The sequence below is a fragment of the Gossypium hirsutum genome, chromosome A02 (genome assembly GCF_007990345.1).
Source record: "Gossypium hirsutum isolate 1008001.06 chromosome A02, Gossypium_hirsutum_v2.1, whole genome shotgun sequence".
In the NCBI taxonomy this organism is placed as follows: Eukaryota; Viridiplantae; Streptophyta; class Magnoliopsida; order Malvales; family Malvaceae; genus Gossypium; species Gossypium hirsutum.
In genome coordinates, this window is record NC_053425.1 from 102350078 (window position 1) to 102366868 (window position 16791).

General features: G+C 35.0%; 1 protein-coding gene and 1 long non-coding RNA gene across 2 annotated transcripts; both read right to left on the reverse strand.

The window, feature by feature from the left end:
* Positions 1 to 7339: 7339 nt before the first annotated feature.
* On the reverse strand, positions 7340 to 10558 carry LOC107924626 (binding partner of ACD11 1). Its single transcript, XM_016855156.2, has 5 exons — positions 10354 to 10558; positions 9606 to 9709; positions 9331 to 9406; positions 8165 to 8245; positions 7340 to 8080 (listed from the first exon to the last, which is right to left on the reverse strand). Exons 1-5 carry the CDS (start codon positions 10357 to 10359, stop codon positions 7535 to 7537), a joined length of 813 nt encoding a protein of 270 aa, XP_016710645.1. The 5' UTR covers positions 10360 to 10558; the 3' UTR covers positions 7340 to 7534.
* Positions 10559 to 14166: 3608 nt separating this feature from the next.
* On the reverse strand, positions 14167 to 16660 carry LOC121208574 (uncharacterized). The gene is made up of 2 exons (XR_005903676.1): positions 16535 to 16660; positions 14167 to 14403 (listed from the first exon to the last, which is right to left on the reverse strand). It is a non-coding gene; the product is annotated as an uncharacterized lncRNA (long non-coding RNA).
* Between the last annotated feature and the right edge of the window lie 131 nt (positions 16661 to 16791).

A 16791-nucleotide genomic window follows, 5' to 3' on the forward strand; every position in this document is an offset into this window, starting at 1 on the left:
TTGAGTCTATTTTCATATGAAAGAAACAGAGTAAATAAAGGATTTGTATTTTACAAGATATTTAAATTTTGGTGAGACAGTGTCAGAGTGATTTCTGAATCCCCTGTTCTGACTTTAGAAATTAACTAAAAATTGTACAAAAATAATTAAGATTTATACTTTATATGTATAGATTCCTTACTGAGTCTAATTTTAAATAAAATAAACGTCATGGTTATTTGAATTCTTTACAGAGAGAAAATTAATTCGTAGTGAACAGAGATCAGAGCAGCCAAACACTAAAATAGAGGAAACTTTAACTAATAAACTGTACTAATTGGCTAGACCAAAAAATTCTAAAAAAAATTTAGTAAGAAGATATATGAGTCTAGTTTCAGAGAAAATTTACGGATTTTATTTTTGAGTTTCTTAACTTGAGTTATGATTTATTTAGTGGCTATGACGCAGATGGACAGTTTATTTATGAAAGATGAAATAAATTGTTTTGATTTGTTTAAGTGATCGGAAAATTTTTATTGATTCCGGTTTGTTCCCGAACTATTTCAATTTCATGTTTTAGGGTCTCGAGGACCCTTTTTAAGGACAAATTGAATGAATGAAACTAAATTAATTTTAAAAGCAAATTTTTATGCCCCGAATTAGTAAGCTAAGTCAGGTAGCGCCTCGTGCTCGACTACGGCTACGGTATCGGGTAAGGGGTGTTACAGAAGTACTATAGAATATATGTCGTCTAGGGATAAATTATATTTTAAAAATACTGCTATAACAAATACAAATGATAATTTAGTTTTACCCTCAAATACTCAAATAGAGGAAGATGAGGAAAATACAAGTACAAGTTCTATACCTTCAACACCAATAGGAATGAAAAAAGTTCATATTCCTATTTTTCCTACAGAACCAAGTAGAAATTATAGAAACACTAGAATGGAAGAAATACAAACTTCAATAATTATCCAACAAATGAAACTTGAAACAAGTGATGTAATTACATTTTCAAATTTCCAGTCCAAGAAATATTACACATATATTGAAATTACATTTCAATTTAGAGAATATAAAACATATTCTTTGCATGCTTTATTATATACTGGAGCTACAACTAGTAGTTGCAGAAAAAATGCCATTCCTTTAGAAAAATGGGAACCTATGAAACATCCAATAAAAGCTATAGGAATAGATGATAATAAAACCATAATCCAATATAAAGCTAGAAATGTACCAATCTACATAAATAATGTAAGAATTGTGATACCTAAAATATTATACTTTCCTGCAATGCATTGAGATATATTATTAGGAAATAATTTTATATACCAGCATTTACCATTTTCTATTGATAAAAAATTAATTATGTTATTTGTAGAAAAAACTTCTGTAGAAATACCATTAGTAGGAAATCATAAATTTATTTGTGATAAAAATTTTACACCACCAAGACAAGAATAAAATAAACAACTTGAAACAAATCATTGGTTGTTTAAAATATTAGAAAATAATTTTAGTGAAGAACCATTAAAATTATGGCAAAATAGCCTTAGATATTATGAAATTAAATTGAAAAATTCCAATAAAATTATTAGAGTTAAACCGATGATCTATACTAAATAAGATTTAGATGAATTTGATATACAAATTAAATAATTATTAGAAAAAGGATTAATAGAAATAACTAATAGTCCACATTCTAGTACAGCCTTTATGGTTAGAAATCATGTTGAAATAAAAAGAGGAAAAGCTAGAATGTTTATTAATTATAAAAGATTAAATTAAAATATTATCTTTGATGGATATTTATTCCAAGAAACGATGTTTTAATTAATCAAGCTAAACAAGTAAATTTTTTTAGTAAATTTGACTGTAAATCAGGATTCTGGCAAATCATGCTAACAGAAGAATCCAAGCCTTTGACAGCTTTTAGTGCACCTAATGGACATTATCAATGGAAAGTAATGCCATTTGGATTATGTAATGCATACAAATCTTTCAAAGATGGATGGATTCTATATTTAATAAAAATAAAAAAAAATTGTGTAGTCTATATAGATGATTTAGATAAAAGAAATTTTTGTGTAGTTTATATAGATGATTTATTTCCACAACCCTCTTGGCTTGTTCACATCTAAGTCAGCTTATTCATGGTTGCTGTTGAAGCAAATGGGGTTTGGCCTTCATAGGTTCTTGTGGAAAGCTATATGGAAGCTCGACACCATCCTCAAAATTTTAGTTTTCACTTGGCATGTGGGGTATGAGATCCTCCTTACTAACGTTAAAATTTCATCTATTGGACGTGGTTTTGGGCAGGAATGCCCTAGGTGCGGGGCTAAGTATGAGACCCTTATTCAAGCCCTTAAAGATTACCCTACATCTTGGGTGATTCTTTCAATTAGTGGTCTGGAAAATAGTACCATTTTGAAAGAGTACAATTGCTGCATCGATTGGTTGGAAGACATGTTGAGAGTTCTGGATAAGAGAGCTATGGCCGACCTTATGACTACCCTATGGAATAGCTAGAATAATAAAAACAATTTCATATTCCGAGGTAAGGAAAATGAGGCATAGGTTGTTTGGGATAGGGCTAGAATGATTAGTTAAGATTTTCGCATTTGTAATTTGTTAAATGATCCGTAGCTTTCTACTAACCCTATTGTTAAAAGATAGGAAAATCCTCCTAAAGGTCATGTTAGAATGAATTTTGATGCGTCGGTCTGTAATAATTGAGTTGGCTATGGTGTTATAGCAAGGGATGAAGATAGGTTCGTGCTAGGCGGTGGCAGGGGATTCAAAAACGAGATGATGTAGGTGGATGAAACTGAAAGCTATGCTTTTGATGAAAGGATTAAGCTTGCGTGTAAGCTTAACATTAAAGCTAATGTGATCTTCGAAATAGACAACTCCAGCCTTATCAAAAAAGTGAAGAATCGACGTGCGGATGTCACGGTCATTGGTGTACAGGTCAAGGAAAGCATAAAAGCCTTTGTTAATTTTAAGTCAGCAAATTTAGTTTGGGTTAACCAGTGTTGTAATTTTATTGATGATTTAATTTATAAGAAAATGTGTGTGGAGGCTTGTACCTGGTTCTTTTGTCACGGGGCTAGATATTTCGTCTCGTGATCTATATAGCCTTAGGTGATCCATTCGTCCAAACTCGCCTAAGTCAGCCTTTACTCAAGTGAGAATTCCTTTAGAAGTCCTCCAAGGAACAAATTTTTAGAGCGTAAGTGATTTATGCCAAAATAAGCTTACAGAGAACAACATAAAGAACGCACACAAAGTGTTTGAATAAATGCTGTCAATGTTCTCTTATTCACAAAGAATAATGAAACAATGAATGGATCGAGTACAAATGAGAAAGAGGCTCTCTATTTATAATTGAGCTCCCTCAAAATTGACGGTTAATATTACAATACATCGACGGACAAGATTCCCTTAAATTATAGGATTTACAAAATATTCCATATCCAATCTAATCTAATCTTTACAAGATAGGATTCTCTCAATCTTCTAAGATTAGTTACCAAAATAGCCTAAGTTGCCATATCTTCGTTATCAGGCCAGCCAGGCTTCTCCAACAGCTTCCTGAATCAGGCCAGTTCTTGCGGGCCAAATGATCCCAATCTAAACGATAGGCCTCCATTGGATCCATTTGGTGCGATGGTTTCGGACTTTGAACTGCGGCCTGTAACATTCTCCCCCACCCATTCTCGCAATTCTCTCGTTGCGACTTCTAAATGGCACTGACTTGATTCGCCTCGGTCTCGTCTCGATTCCTTAGCTTTTCCCTTCCTTTGGGACTTCTCCTCAGCTTATGTCACTTTTTCACTTGAACAGTCCTACTCATTTGTACATCTCGACGACAAGAAGTTATGTCACTATCTTGCCCATATTCTAACTTAACTTGAACAAAATCCTCTTGATTCTTGGCTTCACTTTGCTCATAGTCTCTCGGCCTCTTTGCTTAAGAACTTCGAAAGGGCCCCTACGTTTTTACCAAGTCAACAAGTTAGAATGCAACACACTATCAAAGTGTTCGGAATATACCTTTGCATTTACTCGGGTCAACTGTCTAACATGCATCACTTCTTTTTATTCAAAGTCCGATGCACTATCCACCTCACCCATAGGTGGAAGCCTTGTCGATGACTCAGCCAACTCTGACGCTTTATTTGAATTGAGCCTCATTGGTTCCAGCTTCACTGTTTTCATCGCAAATTTTTCCCCTAAGTTTGATGACAAACTCACCTCTTCCTTAGGTGGAAGCCTCTCCGATAACTCACCAAGCTTGGACGTTGCCTTTCCTTTGATTATGGCTTACTTTGGACAGTTCCGTAACTCATGCTTCTTTTTGCTTTTCTTTGACCTCTTGGCTTCGACTTTTCCCATGCTCAAACCAAGCTTCTTGGACTCCTTGTTTGCTCCACCGTCCCCTTTGATGATAGACTTTCACGGACACTTTGGCAACCTATACAGACCGTAACACAAGAAGTACTCCACTGGCTTTTTCTCTCTTTCGGCCTCCTTGGCTTCGACACTCCTTGTGCTCGAGCCAAGTACCAAGGCCTTACCCACCGGCTTCTTCTTAAGCTCGAATTTCATTGGACATATTTTTAACATGTGTAGACCGTCGCAGAAAAAACATTTCAACTTGTCCCTTTTCCTCTTGGTTTCTTCTTCCAAACTCGTGGTTTCCCATTACCACCATTGTCGCCGTTGAATTTGCCATCAACAACATCTTCCTTGTGATCCTTTTCACATACACCCATTTCCTAGGACTTGGAAGACCCAAGCTTGTGTTTCCCTAGACCAAGCTTGACCACGGACTCTACTACTGTCATGGCTTCCGACAGCTTTTGGACACCTCTTTGTTCCACCTCCTATCTGACCCATGACTTCAATCTATTTTGAAAAGCAAGAAATGCTTCTTTTTCGGTCACATCTAAAACTTGGAGCCTGAGTTCCTTGAACTCTCGAATATACTCCCTTACTGTGTCCCATTGCATTATTCCTTGCAACTTTTTTCAAACTTCTTTCTCGAAAAACTCTGGGTAAAACTGTCCCTTCAACTCACATTGGAACTCTTGCCATGTTCCAATCTCACTTTGTCTTTTATCTATGGTCCTGCATTGCCACCATAAAAGCTTAATATCAGTAAGAAACATTGAAGCAGTATTTACCTTAGCCACATCATCCATGATGCCTTTGGCACAAAAGTAGTTTTCCATCCTCTACAAGAAATTGTCCACATCGCATGCAGACCTTGTCCCCACAAACTCTTTCAGCTTCGGGACATCTTCGTTACTGAGTGCTATACTTGCCACTCCTTTCCCTATGACTGCTCGGCACAAGGCCAGCTCTCCCTCGAGCTTCTTTATTCTTGTGCTAAAAGCCATTATCATGGCTATTGTTTCCTCCTTAAAAGCCTTCACCATGGCTTCGAGAGCATCGTTCCTCTCGTCAGCCACGCTATCCTTTTAGGAAATGAGACATATAGTCACAAAGTCCCTAGACTGCTCCCTCAAGTCCTCAATGCTTTCCCCAAGTGCATTGTCTGACTCTTTTGCGTCCTCCATAGACTCCTCAAGTTTACCCACGCGTTCCTCAATAGTCGATAGCATCTCCCTCAAAGACTTTCTGGCCCACCTTTGTTCGAATTCTTCTTTTGACATCCCAATAGTGCCTTCGAACCAATAACTCTGATACTACTTATTACGGGGCTAGATCTTTCATCTCGTGATCCATGCGGCCTTAGGCGATCTGTTCGTCTAAACTCGCCTAAGTCAACCTTTACTCAAGTGAGGATTCCTTTAGAAGTCCTCCAAAACACCAATTTGTACAGCGTAAGCGATTTACGCCAAAAGAAGCTTACAAAGAACAATAGAAGAGCGCATATAAAGTGTTTGAGTAAATGCTGTCAATGTTCTCTTATTCACAAAGAATAATGAAACAATGAATGGATCGAGTACAAATGAGGGGGGGCTCTTTATTTATAGTTGAGCTCCCCAAAAATCGACGGTTAAGATTATAATACATCGACGGATGATATTCATCCTATCCTTAAATTATGGGATTTACAAGATATGCCATATCAAATTTAATCCAATCTTTACAAGATATGATTCTCTCAATCTTCTAATATTAGTTACCAAAATAGCTTAAGTTGCCATATCTTCGTTATCGGGCGAACCAGGATTCAATTTGACAAGCTTCTCCAACAGCTTCCTGAATTGGGCCAATTCTTGTAGGCCAAATGATCCCATCTAAACAATAGACCTCCATTGGATGCATTTGGTGCGATGGTCACGGGTTTTGAACTGTGGCCTGTGACATTTTGACATGAACTATCCTTTAAATATCGATGATGCTGTCATTCCTGATGCGATTTAATAAATGTTTAACCCTTGTGGTCGTTTTTATTTTTATTTTTAAAAATGTTTCTAGAATGAAATAAAACAACTTAATCCTAATTAAATAAACTGAACCCAAAGTGAAAGTATGAATAATTTCACTTTAAGGACTTAAATTAATGCCTTTTTCCTCAACCTATATTATATATAACCAAATTAAGCAAGATCAAACTCAAAATGACTTACCAGAACTCGTAATTCTTGTAATAATCCCTTTTAAAAAATTCAGTTTGTGCAATTTTCGCTAAAAGCTCTCAAACACGAAATCAGGTGATTCAAAATGCGTTTTGAAGCTAAGAGATAAATTTTTCATCGATTAAGAAAATCTTGATCCAAAAATGCCTAAACCCCAAGTAATTTGCCTAACTTGAAAATAAGCAGCTTATGGAATTAGATTTAATAAACTTCACTGATTTATATGTATATCAAAACTATTTAAACCCAAACCAATTACATTAGTAAAACCTTAAATTTATCATTAAATTAAAACTTTGCTTTAATATTTTCTATACATTTTAATTACTTTAAATTTACCACTTAATCAAAATTTTATTTTAATATCACTTGATTACATCCTTCAATTATTTATTATATGTTACGTATTTAAAATTATGATAATTGCACGCATTGTTACTAATGATTTATCATTCAATCAAAGACTTCATTTTTTATTATAATCTCCTTCAATAGTATTTGTAATGGTAAAAGCTAAAAAAAAAAAAGAAAAAACAATCTAACACGTCGTTTATATATAAAAATAAAAATTTTAAAAGATCTCAAGTGAGTTGGGTTGGATCACCCTAAGCCCAGTCGATTTGTCCATTTACGTTAATCTTTCTTCATTTTCCGGAAAACTATGTGATGCTGTAAATACAGATTCTAAGGTTAACACATGCACACATGAAGTCAAGAATAATAGATGGATACCAATAAAATTGATGCTGAATTGTTTGCAGTGTCATTTTTTCTTTTATTATCATTTAAAGTTGAATATACCAAACATATCAAACAATATGTGACAAACTGTCCTACATTTAAGTTTTTAAACTATTGTCCAAACCAGAAAGCACATCTCTGATGGCAAGATCCATACCTTCCATTGCTGGTATTTACAATCCTTTTTTGGCAAATTAAAGGATTAGACCTTGTGCGGATGAGGGAGCACCAGCTTTGGGAGATTCGGATTCGTCCATCCTTGCATACCCCTTTGATTTGTGGGCTTCTTCCTCCTCAGCCAAAACTTTTTCTTTTGTCTTCTGCCCCACATCACCTGCTGCTTTAGCAACCCTGTTGAATGCACCAGTGACCCACGAGGTTCCAGTCAATACATAACGGTTCTTCATTATAGCAGAACCCGCACTGCTGACTGTCTGCTCAGCAGCAGCAATCGCGGACTTGGTCTTCTCGGAAACCTGAAACTTCTGGTCCATTTCCCTCACTTTGTCATTCATCATGGTTGTGCCAGCACTAATTTTCTCAGTAAAACCAATCTTCTGGTCCAGAGAAGCAACTTTGGCAGTGGCAGTTGATGTGAACTGATGCTTCTCATCGAAGGCCTTTGCTTTGTTCACTGCATCCTTGCCAAGAATGAAACCCTTGGCTAGCATGCTGGTTACAACATCCTCTGCCTTCTGGACAGCAGATTCGGCCTGGCCGGCCTCTTTGTTCTGTGTTGCCTAAGGTAATCAAACAATTCATTCACAATAAATCATCATTTAGTAAGTGAAGTCAAAGCAGATTGCTGTAGGTTAGGACATTACAGGTGTTGCAGAGGCAGTAGCAGGTGGCTTGTAATCCGGAGCCAGCTCTATGGTAACTGATTGATCTACAATTGTCGCCCCCTGGAGAAAACCATGAATTCTCAATTCATAACGATGAAATTAAATATTTCCATTTAATCAATAAGCATTTAGCCTTTAGGGGAGATTGCACTTTTGTGAAAAAGCTAATCAAACTTTCAAAAGCTAGCAATTAACAATAATATGGCCATCAGTTACCCACTCACTTTTTCCCTCTTCATTTTCTCCCTTACGTAAGAAAGTGTAAAAACAACAAGGGAAGAAAAGGAATGATTATGACATCTAACCAACAAAAAGAAAAGGGAAATATCTTGAAACCATGAGACTAACTAAAAAATAAATTCGCATAAATGATTAACAAAATCCAAGCTATAACAGAATAACTGTTCTTTTTCCACATAATGCACAACAGGCAACAAGAATTTTTTTGTGAAACCAAATAAACTGTTCACGAGCCAGAACAACACATGCCAATAGAAACATCAGCCAAAAAGGCTTTAAACAACATTCAAATGGGGAACTAGATTTGATCACTTCCTTAACATCAAATTGTGGTTTAAATCAATTACCTTAAAACGGAAGAACAGTGAAAATTCAAGATATAAATACAAATACTTGGTCAAATGCATGCAAGGATTTCATTTACATGTCTTTAGCAAATCTACCTCAAAGGAAGATCTTTTAGTAACAATGTTATCTTCTAAATGATGAAATACTTAAAACAAAGATGGTCATTAGCATTGTCATCCCATTGGCAATGCACTGAAGTATTCACTTTCAAAAGCACATCACTTGTGAGATTCCAGAAATGATACATAAATACTTAATTCCTTGTGTTTTGGATAAATGATTTTATTTCAATAACCAAGGAAAGCAGAAAGCTACTGCTTACAAAGTTTACCAGCTTTTACATATTTCACTTGGAACAACAGTAGAAATTGAACTAGCATCATATAAATATCTACTAAAATACGTCAAAAACATTGACATTTAATTCCCATATATATTAGACATACCATTTCCTTCAAACAGTAGCATAAAATCCAATTATGTGATGCATGTGTGTCAGTGAGAACAGTTAAGATAATTGATACAAAAAGCTCAAATGAAATGAGATATGTGCGTACTGAAAGAAGAACAGCAGTTTCTGCTCCCTGTGGATCCTTGAAAGTAACATATGCAACTTGCGATCGCTCGTTATTGCTGAAAGGGAAGGGGAACAAAAAAACAAAAAAAAAGACAAAACAAAAGCAAATAAGAAACCTATACCAGATAATGTTTGCAGAATCTCAGAACATCACTATACTGGTACATCTACATGGTTAGAAGACAGAAGTAGTTTCAACAATTATCATCACTTTTCTTCATATCCATACGGTACAAAAGTATGGTAATAACTAACCCATGCATTTCGACATGTTCGATGTCACCAGAGAACGAAAAGAACTCCTTAATATCTTGCTCAGATGCACCCAAAGAAACGTTGCCTACTTTCACTGATTGGATCTGTCAAAGAATACAACAACTTATACAGCCCAAAATAGAGAAAGCATCTTCAAACCAACATTATTACATCCATTAAAAAAGAAAACCTCCCATTAATATTTAGGCTGAATACGAACAAAATTTGTATTAGGCTGACCATCATAGAAAACTAGCATCTTAGATTAATAATCACAAAAACGCGAGCGCAGTTCAATATTAGCAAGTTAAATTCGCACTTTTTCATTTTTCTTTCAAGTAAGCATTACTTGGAGCAAAATTTTACATAATAAATTCCTAATTAGCATACTACTGATTATACAATACGAAATGAAATCAACCAGATCTATAAATAGTTGCATACAAATCCACAGAAGATATAGCCGGATTCTTTATTAACCTAGTGCAAAAAAGTGTAATAAAATTTCTAAGAACCAGGGTAACTGATAGTATCATATAACGAAATACGAAAAAGGTAAATGAAGTGCACAGCAACAGCAGATAAAACATAAATTACTAACTAAATTAAAGATATTTATGTTAGAACAAGAATATCTTAGATCATCATGGTGAAATTGAATTGGAAAATACAAAATCTCTTTTTTCTTGTTTGTCATAAATTTTCTCACCAAACAAACAAGATGGTTAGAAAAAAAAATTGTACTAACCGCCATTCAGTCCCGTTTCTAGCAAAAGAGATCGAATCTTTCTTCACCGAAAAAAATTGTATTTTGTGTTTCCTCTCTTTTCAACAAAATTTAAAGGAAATGGGCAAATTGATGCGAGGATTAAGGGGTTGAACATAAAATATCCTCTGCGGATATGTACTTAATTCCTTGTTATGGATCTATTACTTTTGTGGTCATAGTTGCTGGAACAATGTCAGTGAGGGTATTTTGGGAATATAAGTGCAAGGTGAGAAGCGTTGTTATATCAAGTTTAGATAGATTCGGGTATAGAAGATTTGAAGAGGTGAGGAGGGTTGACGTGTGAAGGAACGTGGTCATGAGGTTTTCATTTTCGAGGTTCAGTCTTGTTTTCATGGAAATGAGTAAAAAAATGTGGGTTCGATCGAGGTTTAATCTATACCCTTCATTACGTCATCTACATTTTGTTCAAAGCTCTATTTAACTTAGTACTTAAGTAAATATTTTTACAACTGGTTGTTTATGTCAACCTTGTTACACCTGATTTTATGTTTTCAGAATTTGTTAATTTATATTTATATTTATGTTATTTATTTAAATGATTAAATATAATTAATGCCAATCTTTTGCTCTAATAGCAAACGTATTAGGTTGTATGTACGAGAGCTTTATGCATGATGGGAAACTTATGATATTATCTTTAAAAAGAATTTTTTTTATGATTATTTTAAAACCCTCTGCATCTGCTTCACATTGGCATTGAGAGCATCTTGCACATTCTCCTTAAGCTCATCTCTCTTATAGTCTAACTCTATGATGCTGCTCTCGATCACCTTGAGACTTTCCTTCACATCGCCTATGGATTCCTCAAGTTTGGCAACCCTGCCGTCCATCATTGGTAGTGTATCTTTCGAACTACTCCCTTTCTTAGCCTTCTTACTGGTTTTTGGTGGGACAGATTGATCATCTGTTTGATTTATCATCTCAACTTAACACCTTAATAAATCTAGGCTTGTTACAAACTGTCATGTCATTGGACTTTATCTTAATAAATCATGCAGCTTTAGGCAGTAAATTTGTAACACCTCTAACCCATATCCGTAATCGGAACAGGGTTACAGAGCATTACTAAAATTTACAGATTAATTATAATTATTTTTTGTCATTTACTATTAATATCCAAAATCAATCATATTGTCTCTTGCATGGGCCCTCGAGACCCAATATACATGTTAGAATCAGGTTGGAACTAAACCGGAAACTCAGAGAATTTTTCGTGAAATTGCAAAATTTTTCTTAGGTAAAGAGGACACACGCTCGTGTGGCCAGCCACACAGCCAATGACTCACCCGTGTCCCAGGCCGTGTGGGCAATCGATGTGAGGCACACGGCCGTGTCCTAACCCGTGTCCGTACCTGTGTAACTCTCTAACTTGGGTCATACAGCCAGTTACATGCCCGTGTGCTAGGCCATGTGAACAATTTAATTTTCAAAAATTAGGTGCAGGTTTTACACGGCTCAGACATATGCCCATGTCTCTACCCGTGTAATCAATTCTGAGTATTTTGTTTCTAAATTTTTAAGATGCAGGGGACACATGGCCAAACCACACGCTCGTGCACATGGCCGTGTGTCACACACAGTTGAGACACACGCCCGTATGTCTATCCATGTGGACGAAAATAGGCCATTTCCATGGCCACTTTTCTCACTCAAATTTTCTTCAACCTACATCAATACTTGAATATATATACCAATCAATTCAAGACATTAAAACCAAGCCAACATTAACATTATGCATAATATATCATCACATGTATTTATGTACTCAAACTTACCTTTTGTAAAACATATATGTTTACCATAATTTAATCTAACCATACCAAGCACACATATATTAATCATTATATAACCTCATATATATATACACTAAATATACCATTACTAGCCATTCCAATAACTAGATTACAAATAACCATTTACATGCCAAAATTGGCCAAGTTAGCCTATACATGCCATTATACCAAAATAAGTTTGCTATTTATACCAAAATGTGCTGAAGGATAGTGTGATGATGCTTCGGCCGATTTCCAACCTTTACGAGCTTCCGAGCACTATAAAAATAGAGGAAGGAAAAATCGAGTAAGAATTTCAAATGCTTAGTAAATTCGTATAATAGGAAATTAACTTACCAATTATGTTCATTTTAAACAAGCACTCATAGTACTTCCAAATCAAAGAAATCAATAACTTAATCACACATAAATCTTCATCAAGCATGTTAGTTATATAGTTCATATAAATACTAATAAATATTGATGTGGTCATCAATGTCCATTTCCACATACATGTATTTATCATTTCGAATCTCCAAGGAACATGTGTATACCACACTTTTTCATATCAAATATTCTCATGGTATTTCATTTTAGATTTATATTATCCTTTACCAGGATGTTACCCATTGAATCATTTGAAAACTTGATGAATACATGGGTAATACACTCAAGGTGTAAAATATAGTAAATCCGTCAACTCATATTCAGGAGTGCTTATAAAGCACATAAACGGGAAACTTATTCGGGCTAAAACAGGAAGCTCAGTAGAGTAATATTCAGGAAGCTCATGCGAGCATATAATAGGTAGCTCTGAAGAGCCAATAATTAGGGAGCTCCGGATAGCCATATATTGGGAAGTTCAAGCGAGCCATACCGGGAAGCTCACAGAGAGCCAATTAACAGGGAGCTCACGAATAGCCGTAATCGAGAAGTTCATAAGAGCTAAGGTGTATCCACAACACAAGTAGGATCATACCCTATCGGGACGCTCCGAAGAGCTATAACGAGAAGCTCACAAGAACGATATATCGAGAAGCTCATGAGAGCTAATAATAGGACGCTCTTTTGAGCTATAGTGTGTCTGCATGTAACACCCCTTACCCGTATCAGACACTAGGATAGGGTTTGAGGCGTTACTGAACTTAAACATTCACAAACATACAAAACCGAGCCACAAAATTTCGTCTAAATTAAAACTTTTCAAGCACATGCATATCGTCCCTTATACGGGCCTTCGAAGCCTAAAACATACATCGCGGTGGTTCAGGACTAAACCGAGAACTTTCGATAAACTTTGGACAACTTAACAAATTTTCTTTCTTTGGAGAGTCATACGCCCGTGTGGGTTGGGCCGTGTGGTCACACACGCCCGTGTGGCTTGGGACACACTCGTGTCCTCAGCTCGTGTAACTCTTTGTTTGTGACGTCAGCAAGTAATTTGAACCACACGGCTAGGCCACATGCCCGTGTGCTAGGTCGTGTCCTCCATATGGCTGAGACATATGGTCGTGTCTTTGTTTGTATGGCCAACACTTAGGCTATTTTCCAAGCCTTCTGTTACCATTAATACCTCATATACTTAAATACATTATAGACACATATATTGTAGCATTAAGTAGATAATTAAACATCCTCTATTAAGACTCAATTGTAATATTCATATGTCGTCATACATATGTTTTGCTTACTCATTTTATACCAAGTCTAAACATACCAATTTACAATCAATTGAACATGTCATGTTGATTATCACTTATACATTTATACCATGCTTGACATTATTTCACATTCACAAACGACATGCTTGCCTAAGTCATTCCACACCAATTTTGTTTTCCAGCATTATTGACTTATTGCCATATCACACTTTTATTCTTTGATTATGACCACTTCGTTTGGTCATAAGACATTCATCAAGAAGACATGCCGTAACACTAACCATTCATATCAAAAAAATATAATCACATGACCACATCGCAAGGCATCAATACATAGCTTGGATAAATAGGCTTACAAGCCATCACCCATATAAGCCACGTCTCATGGCTAAACACAACGAATCAATTTAAGTCAACATCTTGACCAAATCAAAAGATTACACATAATAATAACTAAGTCCCTATACATTCCACTCACTTAAATACACCTAAGGTTTATCAATACCCCAACGGTAAAAGCTTGATATTGTGATGCTGCCTTCGACGATCTCCAACCCCGAGCCAGCCTGACAACACTAAAGAAATGAAAATGAGGGAGTAAGCTTTATGCTTAGTAAGTCCATATGAAAATAATAAGCAATATGCCAACATGCTTCTTAAGGTAATACGACTATAATTACATTTTTACTTACTTTATGGTCATGCTGTTTTTCTCGAGTCATGGTTACTAACTTATTTATATATGGATCTACAGAACTCCAAATTAAGATCTTCTAATTTTACCTGAAACTAGACTCACATATATTCTTACCATAAAATTTTTAGAATTTTTAGTCTAGCCAATAAGTACAGTTTGTTCTTTAAAGTTACTCCTTTTTTGCTAACTGACAGTTCCAACCCATTTTCGCTAAAAATTAATTATCTCATAATACAATATTTGGATGACGTTCTCGTCTATTTCTATTGAAAATAGACTCATTAAGGATTTTAAGAATATAAATTATAACAATAAATATTTTTTTAAAATTTTCAATGATTTTATCAAATCATAACAGGGGATTTCGAAATCATTCTGACTCTGTCTCACAATAATTTAAATATCTCATAATTAGATATTCATTTTCTTACATTGTTTCTTCTATGTGAAACTAGACTCAATAATATTTAATTTCATATTTTATTCGGCCTCAAATTCAATTTCCATAATTTTTAGTGAATTTTCAAATTTGGACTACAGCTATTGTCCAAACCAATTTTAGTACAAAAATGATGATGACTAAGTTCATCACACCTTCATTTCTTTTAAATTAGAAATCTATGCATTTACAAACATATATCATAGTCCACCAAATTAACACAACATCATTTCACAATACTCATGGACTTACCATTCGTGGATTTCATATTCAATTGAGTTTTTTGTACATACATGTACTCATTCGTAACATAACTCAAGTTCGTTCTCACCAATGACATACCTCATTGGGACCATAGCCAAATCCTTCCTTAAATTACCCGTTGAACACTAGGAACACTAATGGATACACGAAAACTTGCGCATAGTGCCATATACGCAACTAGAACCAACTCATAGCGTGTAACGTATGTAGCTAAAGCTACCACATATTATGTAATGCTCACATTTGAGCTACTCACGAGTTTGTACACAAAGTCAGCACTCGGACCCCAAAGCATTAACATGATATGCTTGCTCAGCGAGTTACTCACGGGCCTAATCGGATAGTCAGCAGCCGGACCCACATTATATATATCACTTATCTCATGAACTCAAACATAACTCATGAGTTCAGACCATATAGTTCCTTATGACATATCCCGTGTATCCTATACTATTCCTGAGGTTCAAACAGGGTTTCTTGTCTAACTCAATGTCGTCGCACTCACTCATAATTTCATTTATTCTTCCATCATACATTTCATACTTTTATGATAGTAATAAAACATTTAAATGTACATATTATCAAAGCATTAAAATATGTTACAACATCATATTATTCGCTTATGTACTTATTTGTCGAATCTTCATCAAGAATATCCGTATAATCAATCATACCATTTATATAATAATAACAATAAATCATTTAATATTCAATTATAACATTGTATTATTATTATCACACGAACTTACCTCGAATGAAAATTTCGGCCAATTAGTCCATTTTAGTCCATAACCTTGTGCTTTTCGATTTAAGCTCTAATATCAGTTTTCTTGATCTATAATGATAAAATCCACTATTTTAGTCATCATATTAACCAATAAATTTCATAATTTATACTTTGGCAAATGATCATTTTGCCCCTAGACTTTCACAAATTTATGATTTTACCTCTAGGCTCGTAAATCAATTTTTATCGAATTTCTTCACTACCCAAGCCTAGCAGAATTCTTTTTATACTAGGAGCAGCCCAAAATTCTCATTATTACTCATACTTATCACTCATTTTGCCATCTTTACAAAATGATCCATTTTAGGTATTTTCATGAAAATCCTTTCACAAAAGTTGTTTATTACTTAACCAAGATTCATTTTCTTCCATAAAATTTCAGTTAACAACACATACGCTTTCATAGAAAAACCCTAGACTCTCAACCATTTTGCAAAATAATTCCCTCAATAGCTAGATTAAGCTTTAGGGGTTCCAAAACACAAAAAAATTATCAAGAAAGGCCTCAAGAAGACTTACTTGCAAGAGTATAAGATTGCTGAAAATTTTGGGCTTCCATGGCTGTTTTCTTGAAGAAAAATCGGTGGAGAAAGAAGGAGAGAGATGAGAAAATGAAAACTTTTCCTATTTGTTTTTTTATTCAATTTTATCACCTAAATTCCACCAAATGTTGACTTTTCTATTTCTTTGTCTCCCATGGCCGACAACCTCTCTCAAAAGGGTCTATTTGCCCTTTAAAGACCTCCACAATATGATTCATAGTCAATTTACATCTT